This window comes from Parasteatoda tepidariorum, chromosome 6 (genome assembly GCF_982258835.1).
Source record: "Parasteatoda tepidariorum strain Cologne lab strain chromosome 6, Ptep-v5.0, whole genome shotgun sequence".
NCBI lineage: Eukaryota > Metazoa > Arthropoda > Arachnida > Araneae > Theridiidae > Parasteatoda > Parasteatoda tepidariorum.
The window spans coordinates 12555463-12572850 of record NC_141760.1 but is presented as its reverse complement, the minus strand read 5'-3'; the positions used below and the strand labels follow the sequence as shown (position 1 = coordinate 12572850).

General features: G+C 28.4%; 1 protein-coding gene across 4 annotated transcripts; it reads left to right on the top strand.

Annotated features, from left to right (window-relative positions):
- The first annotated feature begins 1003 nt into the window (after positions 1 to 1003).
- LOC107441644 (uncharacterized) lies at positions 1004 to 16017 on the top strand. Of its 4 annotated transcripts, none has more exons than XM_043051772.3 (6): positions 1004 to 1191; positions 4167 to 4275; positions 4641 to 4693; positions 9116 to 9309; positions 12596 to 12871; positions 14135 to 16017. In XM_043051772.3, exons 2-6 carry the CDS (start codon positions 4171 to 4173, stop codon positions 15547 to 15549), a joined length of 2043 nt encoding a protein of 680 aa, XP_042907706.2. In that variant the 5' UTR covers positions 1004 to 1191; positions 4167 to 4170; the 3' UTR covers positions 15550 to 16017. The 4 variants fall into 4 exon arrangements, with proteins under 4 accessions (XP_042907706.2, XP_087021553.1, XP_087021552.1 ...); XM_087165427.1 differs by having other exon boundaries at positions 1043 to 1217; positions 4120 to 4275; XM_087165426.1 differs by having other exon boundaries at positions 1049 to 1332.
- Positions 16018 to 17388: the final 1371 nt, after the last annotated feature.

The window sequence follows — 17388 nt, the reverse complement described above, 5'->3', positions numbered from 1 at the left end:
CCTCAGGGATGTTTCCCAGACCAACGTCACTACCCATTGTGCAGCTCTTGTGCAACGTTAAAAAAGTACCTACCTACCTTCTCCTATGATTCTCCACACGCTACGAATGAAAGCACGTGAAGTGTTGCCATAGGTAGGGATGGTGTTTTCTACACTTGGGAACGCTTCAAGCTCGGTACCGCCTAAATTTCCGGGTTACTGTTTCCGTCGTATTTTAAAGCCATTTGGCATCATTGTGTTTTGAGATTCTTACAAACAATGTATTTGATTACTTATTACTTGTGCTTACAATGCTAACAATACTGGTGTTTACAATGCTAAAAGTGTTAACACTAGCGTAAGATGGTGCACAGCTTGCAACAAGAACAAACAGTAATAAACTTATGGAAAGAGGCCATATCAAGACTGCCAAAAAAGCGAGTTATTCAAAATCTAGCAACCATGTCACCTTTTTTAACAATATATCTCTAAAAAACTAAAACAAATTTTCACTTCAAACTCACCAAAATTACATATTAACATTAATATCTTATGAAATATGGCAGATTTGAGCTCAGAAATTATCTAATTTATTTCTTTTATTGAAAGCAAAATTATCCGTTTGAAAACATCGCCTATCAGAATAACATGTAGTAAGCAGCTGCAAACTTTTTAACCGGAACTAGAGTATGTGCCGAGCTCCAGATTGTTATTGTTTACATTTCTATTGAAAACACCAGCCATAACCCATTCCAAAAACAAATTGAAGTAAAAGGAATAGGATAATTAATTAATTGCTAAAACAAAAAATATACAACTACTATTATGACAGCTATAAGAATTCGTGAAATTCGCTACACAAACGCAATGTTTAACATGTATTTTGGCTCCAAAGCTTAACGCAGTTTACGACAACCAACCAAATTAGAGAATCGAACCCTGTATTGCGATTTATACACTTTATGCATCATTTGTGCTCCTATATTTAACCTTGGCCTTGAAGTAACCAATGAAATGCTTCCTCATACTTAAACTTTCCACTGCCAGATTTCGATAACCTCTTAATGTTAGTAAACAAAAGAAAATGTCGGATTGACGCTATGGATTTGTGACTAAAAGTTTCATTTTTAGTTATTTGACAAGTTCTGAGCTGTCATTAGCTTGTAACGAATGAAAATTTGACGAATCCTGTTATTTATTTAATTTATTTAGGTAACTAACTACTTTAATTTTAACTTGTACATTGCAAAATCGCGATATTATTTTTATTCATTTGTTATGTAGACTAAAGAGTTGCTGATTGAATTTGAATGGCTATTTTCTTTAGATGTTTCAATTTAGTGATCATTTAATGTAAATTATTTCTACTTGTTTCATTTCATTATTATTGTATTTTGTCTAGTTAGCATTATTAGAATTTTCGCTGAGCAATATTTATCAGATAAATTATCATGCTATGTTGTAGCTGGGGGCTAACTATAATTTATTTGCTAAATGAAATAACATGTAATTAATTTCATTATTGTAGAATCAATTCAGTAAAAGAGTTTTATTTTGAGTTGTAAATTTAGGAGATCTTGAATTGTGTAATTAACAATAGATCTATAATCAATAAGGAAATCTTTTATAAATGGTTGATTAAATGTTAAAAAGCGTATTTAATGAAATATGTGTTACGAGCATTACTTAGATATATGAAGGAATTTTTCTCGAATAATGTTGAAGCTAATTCTAATATCATTACTAAGTTAACTTAAGTTTTAATAATTTCTTTGTTATAAAACCAGTGCAGCAAAAGAATTTCATTTTGAACTATAGGTAATTCAAGGAAATCAAAAAGGGAATCTATTATTAATGCACGATTTAATATTATAAAGCGTTAATGAAATAATTGTTCTGAGCATTACTTGGATTTAAAGAAAAAAATTTCACAAATTTCTTGAAAATTATTGCATTGAAGTTGTTTAAAACAAAGTATCTGATTTTTTCAACAAAAAAAAAATCCTTCGTTTTGTTAGTGATTTAAAAACACATCCTTTGTTTAGTTTGTTTAACAATTTTTTATTAATGGAAATATTGAATAGAATCATTGCAAATCATTCAGAATTGTCAAAAGCTGTTCTTACGCCAACCTTTGATAAATTAACTATCTGATTCTGTTTTGCTTGTATTTATGCTTATGACCAAATATTTATGATGCACAAAACCTAACAGCTAAAAGAGAGGAACAATTAAACCAACACTATCCATATCTAAAGGTATGGAGTGTCTGGAAAGTTGGCATTTTTTTTTTTTTTTTTGTGATTAATTGATGCTACTGATGATGTATTTATATCATGAATTTTATGACTTGTGTTTTCAAACATTTCCTAGTTTGTTTTGGTACATTATAACTTTTACTTTGAATAATGTTAATTGACTCTGGTTTAAGGCAAGATCTGGCATAATTTTAATCACCTGATTTCTTAAAAAAAAAAAAAAAATTTGATTCAGATCAGCTGATTTTTTAAAACATTCAGCTGAAATGTTTTTTTATTTCATGTTATATATAAATATGTATACTAGAATGTTGTTTGTTTTTTAAAGTCAAAGTTCATTGATAATGAAAGTTTTTATCTAGAGTAATATTAAAGGTGAGAAAATTATTATCAATTTATGCTCAAATTAGAAATAAAGAAACTAAATGTTGATAAAAGTGGTGTGAAGCTTTTAAATTATAATTTTCAATTAGCTGTGCGGTAAATAATTGATTGTTTAATAAACATGTTTCGATTATATCTATGTACAAATTCTATGTTTGATTATATTTAAAATACAAATAAGCTTTTAATACTTATTAAGTGTGTAGTAATGCCTATAAATAATGGAATTTAATTACAATTCATGTAGATTTTGAGTTTAATCAAAAGTTAGTATGATTTATTCAGTGGTTAATTTTGTTGCAGTTAAATAATTTGTACTATTTTATTGGAGGTATTTATTTTGGAATAATGTTAAGTATTATTTGTGTTTTAATTAGTAATAATTAAAGAAAATCAAACTTTAATAAATAAAAAGAAGACTATCTTTTTTTGCCAGCCGTCTTTTTAAAAGCAAATTGCCTCGATTCCTATGTTCTTGATTCAAACAATTTCAACTGTATTTTAAGGGTGCATAAAATACTTTAAAAATTCTTAATTCCTAAAGCTTTCTCTAAGATCCTTAAAATCTTCTTTTTAAGTGCTGGCTTTCAGCTTTCTAAAATGCTTTTATTTTGGCATCGTGCAATATTAAGTAGTATTGCTTGTGTAATTCGAACTTCACGTGCCATAATATCAGTATTTTAAGAAGAAGAAAAAAACTCTTGTAATGATCAATAGTAATAACTGAGCTATAAACGACTTGAGGAATTTAAAAAACCTAGTGAAAATTCGTGGTCATTTTTTCCGAAAAACACATTTAAAGCGTGTCATATGTTTTTGATGGAATCAGCAAATGCATGGCACAAGTTATGAACAATAAAGTCAGTGGGAGACTCAAATGCATTATTTAAAATTTTTGTGTGCATAATTTAAAATTAATAATTTAAGTGATTAAGATTTAAATCTATTTTATTTAAACCAAGTAAAAAAAAGATACAAATATACCACATTGATTCATGTATTCTTTTGTTACAAATTTAAATTTGTAACAACATCCCCACTCAAAGTCATATTTTATTATTATGTGAAATTTGGAACATAATTTTTAAAGTGAACTATCTTTTAAACTCTCGAGATCCTGGAATTACTTTAAATATTATCGATTTGAAATTCCAGCTGAAACCAGTCATAACAGAATTGTTTTATTCTTTATTCTCAGTGGAAAATATAAAAATTACAAGCATCCCCCCCCCCCATCCAATGGGCAAGAAACTCATCTTTGAGAATAATTCTGTAAGAAAAGTATCTTTCAAAAAATTCTGCAGCAAAGAAAACACAAATTTTTTGAAATGAAACCTGCAGCATTGCATCATTTGATATTCAAATATTAAATTGTTAATTGATCTGAGCAAGAAAATTATAATTTATATTTATTCCATGAACAGCATCACAAGATAAGGCAGGAATGGGTCATTTTTGTAAAAACTCATTTTTAAATTCACCTGTCATTGTACATTAGCTAATAACTTACATTTGATAAACTTAAGTTTTTTCTTTTTTATGTAGTGAAATGAATGAAGAAAAGAGTTCGTCTGAAGAAAGGGAGATGATCCAATCATCTTCCTCTTCTGTACCTGACATGCGAGATTGGGATATGTTAGATTCTGATATTGCGGTAAACCTTATTGATTTTCGTAATTTATTGTATTTCATTGATTATAAATTCCTAATGTTCATCTATAAGTTTATATATATTTTTTCTCTTTTAATATTTAATCCTCCTAATTAATAATTTTATTAATTAGTTATTTATTTTCCTTAACTTCTATTTCTCTCTCTCTTTTTTTAAATATCATTTGTTAATGAAATTCTGATTTAAAATAATATGTTATTTAACAAATCCCACCATCATAAAGCACTCCTTGTGCTTTATCCCCTTTTATTTTATTTTTGTGTCAGATATAGTTTATAACAATGTTTAATAGTGTACTTTGATAATGTTTGAGTTATTTTCTAAATGTTCTTAATTTAACTTTTTAGGCAAGTAAGAAAGGCAGTGCGTTAAGTGAAGGTGAAGCAGAAGAGAAACAAAGGTAAACTTCTTTATTATTTCATTTTTGTTCGACTTATAAAGAATGGATATGTATCTTTGTTTAACTGGAATATTTTTTCTGTGTGTAAATTAATCTTTTCTATCATATATTCAAGATTACATAGTAACCCTAGATATATCAAATAAATAATTAAAAAAGAATTCCAGGGATTCCAAACTCTTATGAGGTTTTGCAAAATCCTAATCATAAAGAATCAAAGGGAAAAACTAATTGGATTCAAATCCGGTGAATAAAGGTGGCTCTTCGTGTGCTGTAAGAAAATGTGTGTTGCACTATTATTTAAGTACCATTAGCACTGTGTGTTCCATTATTCTTAAGTACCATTAGCACTGAGTATTAAAACAGAATCCAATTTGAAGATCTAGTTTTTGTTTTCATGGAATTTTTGAGACCATAGAAGCTTAACAATTTCCAAAATAAACTTGCATACGTATCGTTTAATTTTCAAAGTTTGTCAAAGTGTAATTTACGTGTATGAATACAGGAGGTGGGCAGATATGTTGAAACACTTCTATATTAACTCATATTTCTCAAATAATTAGAAAATTATTTTGTAAATACAGAAGTGTTTAGTTCATGTGTTTTCTCATACATATCAATGAAATTTAGCTTATTGATATTTGAGGGAGCGGCAATAAATTACAAACAAAAAAGTCTGTTTATGAACAATCCATGTAAAAAATTATAGCAATAAACTTGCAACTTGCACCAATTATTGTGGTTATAATATGCAATAACTGTAAAAAATTTCATAAGCCTAGTTTAAATATTTATGGAAATATGGATATTTTTTTATAAAAAACTAAATATTTTTAAAAAAAAATTAAAATTTGGAAGAAAAACTTATTGAAAATTGCAATAGCATTTAAAGTATTCCATTTATACTGTCCATGCACGGAAAACATTTAAAAATGTTTTTTAATAATTTGTTCCGAATCGTATATGGTAACCTATGAAAAAAGTTTTAACAGCTTGTAAGTTTTGAAAGTTTCTAACATTTTTCTTAGTAGCTTTAGAATTTTTTTTTCAAAAGTCCTAACTGATAAGGGATTTTTCTTAAATTTCATTTTGTATCACATAAAAATCTGTAAGCAAATGATAATACCCTATACTGATGGTCCAAGGAAAGAAAGCATTTGAAATAAAACATATTTTTATAGGGAAAGGTCCTATATAATGCCAAGTCATTTTTAATAAGTCTTAGTAAATAATTCAAAGTATAATTTGTGAAAAACTACTTACCATTCATAGCTTTCTTTTAAAATTTACCAAAACTACTTTAAATTTTTTTTAGAAAAGTTTTAAAATTTCAAAATATTTAATTTTTTTTTCACTTATCGCGCATGTACAGTATGAAAAAATTACTTTAAATACTTTTATTTTGTGTAATTTTTTACATATTTTTTTTTCAAATTTTAAAATTATATCTATGTTACGAATTAAAAATTACTCTAAAAATTTTGTTTAATTTTATTGAATATTTATGTAGTTATTGTAAGAAAACCTTAGGCAAGAAAATAAGAATTTTATAAATGGTTTATGAAATATTGTTCAATTATTGTATATAATAACCAAAATAATCATTACAAGTTACGAACTTATTGCTGCACATTTTGGAATAGAGTGTTCAAAAACACTATTTTCTGTTTGTAGTTTATTGTCGATCCCATAAACCTCTAAAAGCTTTAAACTTTATCAATATGTATGAGAAATCACATAGCCTAAACTTTTCTAAAGTTATAAAATAATTCTCTAAGTATTTTTGCAGAGATATGGAAAAATGAGTTAGTATAGAATTGTTTTCATATTTTTGTCCACCCCTTGTATATAAATAAAGAATGGAAAAGTTTTTGCAATTTTTACTTGATAAAAAGTTTCTTTATAAATTGGTTTCTCCCTTCTTTTTCCTTTCTTCTGAAACTATTGTGTTGATTTATTTCTCTCTGGCTATATTATTACAATACTAGACAGGGGTCTGTTTAGAAGAAATTGGGGTCCGTTAACAGACCCTTCACAAAATATCTTTTCATAAAAACGGACCCTTCACAAAATATTTTAACTTAGAAACGGACCCTTAACAAAATAATTTATCTTTCAATCGGACCCTTCACAAATTTGTTTGCCTTTATTATTCTTTTGTTAATGGAATAAACCCTTCCTGGGGGAGGGGGGAAGAGAAAGACAGATGTAAACGAACTAAGTTTTGTCTTTGGCAGACGCTTCTTCCTTTATTCGTCAGATATGAATATTCTGCGTTCAATGGTATAAGCTAAATGCCAAATATTTGTATGTTGCATCTCTAATTTAGTAGCAGCAATTGTTGTTTTTCTTTTAAAATTTTTTTTTTAATTATAATTTTACAGTGTTGAGCATAATCTTGTATCTCCTTACAATTTAAAAACTCCTTGAAATTTTTTTTTGCAATAACAGGACCCCATTTGCACAAATTCACAAAAGCTGAACCCTGGTTGAAAGAATGTGACTTAATGTTTATTTTATATCCACAAATTGCAAGTAATTTTTTCACAATTTTACAAAAATGGACCTTTTACAAAATATCTGGACAGACCCCTGCTAGAAAGCACTATCATTGTGAATCTAATTGCGTGAGCTGATGCAGAGAGAGATTTTATCTTTATGTTTTTCATTTTTAAATTTTTTGATTCAATTTTTAAAGAAATTTTAATAATTTTTTTTCTTTTATATTTTTTTCCCTGTTTTTTTTTATTTTTTCCCTAATTTTCTTTGTATGTATATATATATATATATATATATATAATAACATAATCAAGAAAAAAAAGAAAAGTTTTATTTACTGAGCATAAGCTGCAAGTACATGGAACTCATAAAATAAGTTAAAAATATAGAAAAAACAAGGAAAAAGGGCTAAAACTTTCCCAAAAGAGAGGAAAAAATTATTGAAAAATGTTTTAAAAAATATTCACTTATTTAAAGAATTTTTTAAAGTTCAAATTAATTTAATTTTTTAAATAGAAAAATAAAACAAAAATTAGAAAAAGATCTCGTCAGCAGCTCACACGATTATATTCTAAAAATAGTGAGGGAATATCTTTGAAATAATCAGTTAGTCAATGAAACTGAATTATTTTGAGTTAGCAGTACTTAGTCTTGTATCCCCCCCCCAAAAAAAAAATGAAAAAGAAATGCTCCAGTTTTTTTTCCAACTCTATTAGCAAGTATAAGTGTTTTGTAATGTATTTTATGTATTAGAATATGGCGTAACTAAAAATTTAATAAAGAAATTAATGTCAAGAGTTGCAAAAATCAAGGAAATTCTATAAAATTAATCTGGAATTTTTTTTTTCTCAGTGTTTGCGATCATTCTGCATCATCTAGAATTTGAAGTTACCCTTGTATTGTATTATTATTCATTGTCATTGTATTATTAGTCATTTATCATAAATAGGGTATTATCAGTTATGCAGTAATATTTAACTGTGTCATGTAGGTTATGGGCAAGCTAGAAAACAACTGAAACTAAAAAAAAAGGAAAAAAGAAATTAAATTTGAAAAGTAAAATAAGCTTTTCTTTTTTTTTAATAAAAATATTTCAATTGCACTGAAGAGCCAAAAAAGCTGGTACAGGCATGAGTATGGAGCCAATCAAAATACAGCAATGCGATCGGCAACGCGTATATAAGGCGTATATAAGACAACGAGTGTCTAGCACAGTTCTTAGATCGGTTACTGCTGCTACAATGCCAGGTTATACAGATTTAAGTGAGTTTGAACGTGGTGTTATAGTCGGCGCATGGGAGATGGGACATAGCATCTCCGAGATGGCAATGAAATTTGGATTTTCACGTATGACCATTTCACAAGCGTACCGCGAGTATCGGAAATCCACCAAAATCCCCAGGCATGAACATTATTGAACATATTTGGGATGCCTTGCAGCGTGATGTTCGGAAGATATCCCCACCCCCTCTTACTCCCACTGGTTTATGGACAGCCCTGCAGGATTCATGGTGTCAATTATCTCCAGCAATACTTCACACATTGATCGAATCCATGCAACGTCGTGTAGTGGAACTTTGCGTGCTCGTGGGAGCCCTACACGATATTAGGCAGGTATACCAGTTATTGCTTTAAACATTTGTCTACTTCTTTTTTCTTTCTTTTTTTGTAAAACTTAGTGCCATATCAAAAAACAGCTTTTTTATTGTTGACTGAATTAGGACAAAGTCGGGTGTAAGTTGCTAAAAGGATTCTTAAAATTGGAAAAGGTGATGTTACACAGGGACAAGACCATAAAAACAAATTTATCTGGTAAAGGAAGACATTTTGCTGAAAAATATAAATTGGTGGTTAAGAGGTTTAATGTTTTTTATTATACCTAATTTATAGGGCACTAATCATTATTTATTTATTTTGTTTCAGTCCTTCTGGACTCTTTGTACATGAAAGCCTTGGACACTCTGGTGTCGAAGAACTTGATGCTGATAAGGATGGCTTGCGTCACACTGACAGTAACTCTTCTAGTGACATCGACATCATCGACGATTGTATCGACACTGACGATAACCACAGTAATTTAGATGTTCCCATTATGGATATTTCATTTTGTTCCTCTGGTAATTCAGTTATTATCATTTATTTATTTTTAGTTTAAAGTATAAATAAGGCAATGTAAACTTTCTGTTTCAGGCCTGTAATTAGAAAGGGTTGAAGTCTAAAATTTGGAAAATAAAGATAGAGGATAAAAATGTAATCAACTAGATTCGTAACTTTCTATTACAGAGCTCAGCTAAAAAAATAAACTAAAAATAGAACAGCTAAAATAAAAAAATAGAAGAAAAAGCTTTAGCTAAGTTTTTTATGTTATTTCTTTATCTAAATTCTCCTTCAATTCAAAATTAAACACTTTCTCGCACTTAATTATTCATATCTTATCTTTTTATTCTATTTTTAGATTTAAGTTATGTAAGAATTACATTTTATGTTTTTCCTCAAACCGAACTGTAAGAACAGAATTCCCTAGACTTATTTAATAGACCAATTGCAATTATTAACATTTCCTTTTTTTCATGTGATTTAATAGTTCATTGGGATTTGTTTGCAAGATTTTCCCTTGTTTTTTGAGAAAGAAGCGCTTTGATTTTGGATTATTTGGTCTCTTGCACTCCATTCAATGATTACTATAATAAACACTTTAATTTTGCATACCCATTTATTTCTCCTGCTCGGCCAATGCTATTTCATATATATATATATATATATATATATATATATATATATATATATATATACACAAATTAACATGAAAAACATGAATAAAATAAAAATAAAAAACTAAATGGTAGAGAAACAAGAATGGTATAAGCAAATAGTCGTTGTCAAGACACATCTAATTGCCATAAATAATGCGATATTTCTGAATAAAGAATAATTATCCTAAGATAAAAATTATTCTTTATATGTGTCGATATCGCAAAAAACCTTATTTTGAAAAAAACATGAAATAAAAGAAAAATGTAATAGGAAATCAAACTTACCGGCGTGAATTAAAACGCGGTTTAGGTTTAAAAGTACAATAATAAAACAGTTAACAAAAAACGCGAAAATGTAAAATATTGCTTATAGCTTGAATCGAATATAATAAAATTTAAAAAAACATTTGATCGAAGAAGAAGAAAAAAATGTTTAGGTAAAATATTAGTGCTGCCATCTATGAGAAACAATTAGTAAAAAGTAAAGGTAATAAAATTGAAATAATAATAAAAATGTTTAACAGATTGAATAAATTAGCAGTCTTAAAAAAACAAAAAATAAATAAATAAAAAAATAAAAATAAATAAATAAATAAATAAAAAAATAAAAATAAAAAAATTAAAAAAATCATTAATAGGGAAATTAATTTAAAAGTCAGTCTGTCAGGATAGAAAGCCGTTTATAGACCCATCCTTCATTCATAATTTTACAGAATACACATATCCATCTTTCATAGGGTGACTTATTTAAAAATCAGAGCCTGCATACAGGAATAGAAAACCGTTTATAGGTTTTATTCTTCATTCATACAACCTTACATAATTTTAAAGTATACACGTATCACCTGCATTTATCTGGGGTGGTTCTTTACGAACCAGAGCCCATTCCACTTATACAAAAATAAAAAATAATTAAATAAATAAATAAATAAACTGTTTATTATACTGGACAATTAAAATTAAATTAATTTTAAGAGGCTACAAAAATTAAAAAGTAACTAAAAAATATTTAACTAATCCAGTATAAAAGGTCATACATCCAAACTATTCCGTCCAGTGGCTTTAGGAATAGTTTATCATAGTTAGTTCCTACCTTGAAAAAATCAGAGCTTATTCTTAAAACAGAAAAATTAAATAAAAATTAAAAATTAATGTACCAAGTTTTTTAAGATTTTTTTAAAATAGAAATTAAGAAATGAACTAGGAAAATGGCTATTAATTAAATCGTTTTTATATATATCAGTATCTAATAAAAACTCGTTATAGTTAGAATTATTCCTGTAAAATCTATGAATTTGATTGGCAATAATATTAGAAAAAACCTTATTGGCTAAGTTAGAGTTGAAATCTATGCATTTTTTAACTGGAAATTTAAATTCATTTCTTTTGTCAAAAAGTTTAAATGTAATATTATTATCTGCATTAATATTAAGAGTCAAATCTAAAAAATTTGCTGAAGAATTACTATTATTTGTTTTATTAAGAATTAATTCATTTGGATAAATATGTTTTGCTAGAATATCGAAATCATTAAAATTAATAACTAATAGATCATCAATGAATCTGAGAAAGAGAGAATCAATTGCAAAATTAACATGTGATTTTACAAATCTATATTCTTGTAGAAAAAGAAAAATATTGCAGATGTTAGTACTAAAATTATTTCCCATGGGAATACCATTAATTTGTTGAAAAAGGTGGTCATTGAAAAGAATATAATTGTTGTTAAGGTTAATATGTACTAGAAAGTTCCAGTTATCTTCATTAATAATATCACTGAGATTAAACATGCTATGAATTTGAAGAAGGTCATCATGAATTTTATTCGTTGGAAGGGAAGTATAGAGGTTTTCGAAATCAAAACAGTGAATTGAATCTACATTTTTTAAAGTTTTTAGTTTTTAGTCACTATATATATATATATATATATATATATATATACACACAAATCTGAATTTAGCTTTGCTCCTAAAGCTTTTTTAAAATTAAATTTTTAGTCGAGTTTTTTGTCGAAAGGTACAAGTTTAAAAAAAAGGTCATTTGGTCTCTTGCACTCCATTCAATGATTACTATAATAAACACTTTAATTTTGCATACCCATTTATTTCTCCTGCTCGGCCAATGCTATTTCATATATATATATATATATATATATATATATATATATATATATATATATATATAACTTTTTTACCATTATTTAAGACAGTTTTGAGTCTAAGTTAAAAAGCTTTATGGAGCACATTTCATCTGTGAGCTATAAATTGTGTGTCTTTGCTTAAAAGTATAACACTTATCTTAAAATAATGTGTTTGTTATAACACAAAATGTATGTTCTAGAGTAATTTTTAAAATTTCATAATTGTTATAATACAAAATATCCGTCCTAGACCCTAGTAATTTTTTAAATTTTTTTCTTCTCTTGAATAGTTCTCTTGCAGCAGCTATAATTACAAAAACTAATATTCTTTAACTTTGCTATATAAATCTCCCATATTTCTATTGATAGTTTGATACAGTATTTAATTTTTATTTAATTAAAACTATTTTTCATTGCAGGAAAAATAATAGAATATAATAGAATTTCAGCTATAGCTGTAATAAAGAATTTGTTCGGTGATTACTTATTGAAAATCTTCTTTGTTTGTAGACATTAGTTCAACTATGTCAGCATCTGAAGTGGCTCCTCCACCCCCTGCCCCAGTAGAAGAGAGAGATGCCAATCCAGAGGGAGAGACACCTGAACCTGCACCTAATCAAGGAAGGAATTCATACTTACACTATTTTACAGAAATTTTGAGATTGGTCATCCATGGGGCGTTGGACTACTACAGGGATGGGATTTCAGTGAAGGAGTTATTTATTGTTGCTTTTGTTGCTACTATCTGCCTTGCTCTCTCATGCATTCAACTCACTTTACTTAGAAGTATGAACTTTTCTTATGTTGAGTTCAATAATGATAAATCATCAATGTTTTAATAAAATGTCATATTTTTTTTCTAATATCTTTCCACAAAATTAAAAAAGCCAAAGCATTAGACTTCGTTAAAACACTAATTCGTGTTTAATTATAGTTTCACATTATCACACTTACCAATTCCGTTATATATTACCGGTTTCTACTTGTGTTCTGATTTAACCAAAAATTCGCCAAATATTTGCAATCAAAATATCATAGTACAGTGGAACCTCCAGGAAAGACTACCTCTGTTTAGTGACCACTTCTATTTAAGATCACTTTGGGAGGCAAGGAATTTTTTCTATTGACTTTGTTGTAAAAAAACCCTAAGGAGAGACTTCTCCCAGTGACTGGGCGAATGCGGAAAAGGTCAAATAAGGATACACGAAAAAATATAAAATTTTAACGAAACAAATAAGTAAATTCCAATGTATTCAAACTATTTCTGAGTGGCAAAAGTTCAATAAACTGAGGTTCTGGATTAAACGTTTATTTACGACATAGTAAAAAAGAACTTTAAAAAACATAAAAGGGAAAATATTTATAGTTAAAGACGAATTAGAGTCATGTTGGTGAAGTTTCAGATAAAAAAAAATTTCGAAGTTGAATATATAAGACTGTAAGCCAGTGCAGTTGATGTTGTAAAATGACAATACCTTTTATTATTTTTTCTTAATTTATTTTCTCTTTCTCTCTTTTCTTTTATTCTTTTTTGTAGCTTTATTGTGTTACACATATATAGAGAGAGAGGGAGAGAGAAAATGGGGAAAAAGATATAAAGATTTTTTAAAAGGGAAGGGAAAATTTTTTTTTAACAAATATTAACAAATTTTTTAAAAAAAAAAGAAAAAAATTTAATTCGAAAAAAATAGTGCTTTCTGATATTGTATTAATATAGCCAAAGCAAAGCATATTAATACTGTATATTTTTAACTTATTTTATGAGTTCTATGTATTTGTAACTTATACACAGTAAATCTGCGCATATATATATCAATCTTAAATAGAAAATATAGCTAATTGAAGCCTGCCGTTAGGAGCATAATTTAGTTTTTGCATTTTGTTTTCTTTTCTTTTTATTTTTAAAAACTTTTATAGATTGTCGGTATGTAAAAAATCATAAATATTATGTATAAACATTCATTATTTTGTTGTGTTTATTAGTTTTGTTTTTCTTTCTTGTTGGAAGTTATGTATTTTAAATTATAATTATGTATTTTATTTCTGCAGCATCTCTGCATGAAGCTAAAATGGAGCAGATGGAAGGCCATGTCAATAAATTAATAACTGAAAATGAGCACTTGAAAAGCAAAGTTTTAGCTAAAATTGAAGGTGGTAAGCTGTTTGGAGAACTTGATGAAGGTGTGAGAGATCTAAAATCTGAAAACTATAAGCTTCATAAAGCAATGCAGACAGTAATCCATCAGCTGGAAGAACAAACAAATGCAATCAAAAGAGGCATCGGCGGAAAGGGAGATTCATTGAAAGACCCTTACAGGAAAGAGATAACAAAACTGAAAGAACAAATTAATCTATTGCGTATTGACAATGAGGAATTGCAGAAGCAGCTGGTACGAATTCGGTACGGCAAGTATCCCACTCACGCAGAAAATCACGAGAATAAAGAACCGAGATCTAGTTCTACGTCGGATTTGGAGCAAGATAAAGATCAGCAGCAAGAAATCCAGGAGCTTCGCCGAAAACTCGATGAAGAAGTAGCAAAATTGAAGAATTGGAAAGATTCTATTGAAGATTTTGTTAAAGAAATAGAAAAACCCCATAAAGGAGAAGGGTTTCCGAAGAAACACCATCGCGACGAATACCACCACGAGGAGAAACATAAAGAAAAGTTTGACGACGAAAAGCTTAAGGAAAGGTATGATGAGGAAAAACGGAAAGAAAAATATGATGAGGAAAAACGCAAGCACAAGAAGAAAAACAAAAGATTTTATAATTGGTCTTGGAAAGAAATCAAAAACAACTTTAAGGGAACAATAGAAAATTTTCCAGATGTCTCCGACATGATTTCAAAGTATGTTCTTTTCGACAAAAAGAAAGTGGAAGGCATTTTGGACTATATTTGCCATTACTACAAAAAGGCCCAAGATAAAACCCAGAAGATTCTCGAATCATATTCAGTTGATGAAAAGACCCAAAATGTTAAAAACGATATCTGGACTTTGATGGGAGAAATGAAGAACAAATGGATTCATATGAAAGATGACTTTATAAAAACACATTTTGGTCCTGCTGGCGACAACCAAAACTTAGAAGATGTCTCGGCTGAGCCAGAGGAAAATGATTCCACCAACCCAGAAGCAGAACTTAATACTGATGACCAACATCTACCTCCTGATGATAATGATTCAAATTTGCATGAAGATACAGAATATGTTGTTGATGATTCAAGAGTAGATGAATCAGAGACAGTTCTTGATGAAAAGGAGTGGGAAGAAAATATGTGGAATATGAAAGAGGTGGATGAGTTGCTGAAAGAAGCACAGCGCAGATTTACGCAGCAGGAGTCAAACATCAATTCGTGGATGTTCGAGAGAGCTCAACATCGTGCAGAATTGCGTGAAGAGGATGGTCCAGAAGATGAGGATGCTAACAAGAACTGGTATTTACGCAGAAATCATGATTAATTGGATGACACTTTCCATAATGAAGATTATCCAGAAGGGAAATAATTAAGGAAAAGTTTTTAAAAAAAGTGAATGTCAAGGAAAATGTATCGACATTAGTCTCGGTAAAGATATCTGCAAAATACATTATACTTTTTGGTATTTGTTCTTTATACTTTTTTTATGGTAGACAAGTGGCAATTTTGGTATCAAACCAGCATTTTAAAAATACTGTAACGATATGTATTTTTCCCCTTCTAAAATGAGATATAGTGAAACCTCTGTTAAATGTACATTGGGAGTGATAAAATTGTCTGCTTACATGAGTTGCGTGCTTATGGGAAGGGTATGCTAATAACAAGCTTTAACATCGTAAATTGCTTTCAGAATAATTCCAATGATATAGAAAAAGTTGAATAGTCTATAATAATTATTTACAATGTTATTATTTAAGTTTTAAAAAATACTCTTTTCAATACAAAAGAAAAATATATGAAAACATTTGATATGTACGTATAATTTTAGATATAGGTTCAGAGAAATGAATATGTTTTTTTCCCTATTTAAACGGACATTCAAGTTAATCCTTATAATAAAAAATAGGCACTTTCAGTCTCACACCACTTCCTCAGTTTGATTATTAGGTTTACACCCCCTGACACCTGCCTATCACTTGATAAGAAAAGTGGCAATACACCCTTGAAAGTAAACCTCCCACTTTGCTTTGAAAAAAAGAACACAGTAATGCATACCTGTAAGGCAGGGGACTCTATAGTGTTGTAATATTCACAATCAATCATCTATCAATTGTCTAAAAAAAGTTTCATTTATATGAACACCTCAATGACTAGATTTCTGTTCTCTCTCTCTTTTTTCTTTTCTTTTTTTTTTTACATTGCTGCGTTAAATATAGTCTTAAAATTGATAATAAGTAGAAAGGAATTTTCAGCGTGGAGGAGAAGTTGAGAGCATTTAAGACCAGCTTGTGGGGTCTCATAACCAGTATTGTCCAAGTGAAAAGATACCACTGTCTGAAATATTTCACATGAGTAGTATCTTTTTCTCTCCTTTCTTAGCAAAAATAAAGGCAGGTGAAAAGAGAATAATTTTTTTTTTTTTTTGTAGTGAAATAGCATAATATTTTTAGTTTGTGGATAAGGTAAAAAAAAATTACACGCTTTAAAAATGGTGTAAAGTTGCATGTTTTTTTCCCCTTAGAATTTAAAGCAGAAACCGTTTTTTTTTTTTCCCTTTCAAATTTAGAAAAATTGTTGTCCGGTTTATAGAAATAATTTTTAAAAAAAAAATGTGTCAGGGCTGCGCTAGTTTTGCGGAGAAAGTACATGATGATTTTTTCACAGAAAATTCTTGGGAAATTAAAACTATGTCCATAATGGGAGGCATCCGCTTTGTAGGAGTGTTCGTCACAGATTTCACTGTAACCATTCTATTTGACAGATTTTGATCAAACTAAATTTTCTCGTGGTTCAATTTATTTTTAATTACCATTAATTCATCTATACTGTTTGTATTCGAACTTGTCTACCAAATTATCAATGATAATTTGGAATAGATTGATGATATTAAGCTAGTTTGTATAAAGGATAAATACCAGCAAGTTTTCTGCTTTTTAGCATTTAAAATTTTTTTCCATGTTTAATTAACATTTTCGGCTATTATGTTCTGCTGCATTTCTGTTTTAATTTATGGCATTTATCATACTAATATAAAAGAAAAGTATCTAATTTTTACACAAAATGTACTTATTTTCAAAAATTATTCATTCAACTATTTTTACTTTCGCATTACTAATTGTGTGATAGCAAACATTTATAGATTGCTCAATATAAACAGAGTAAA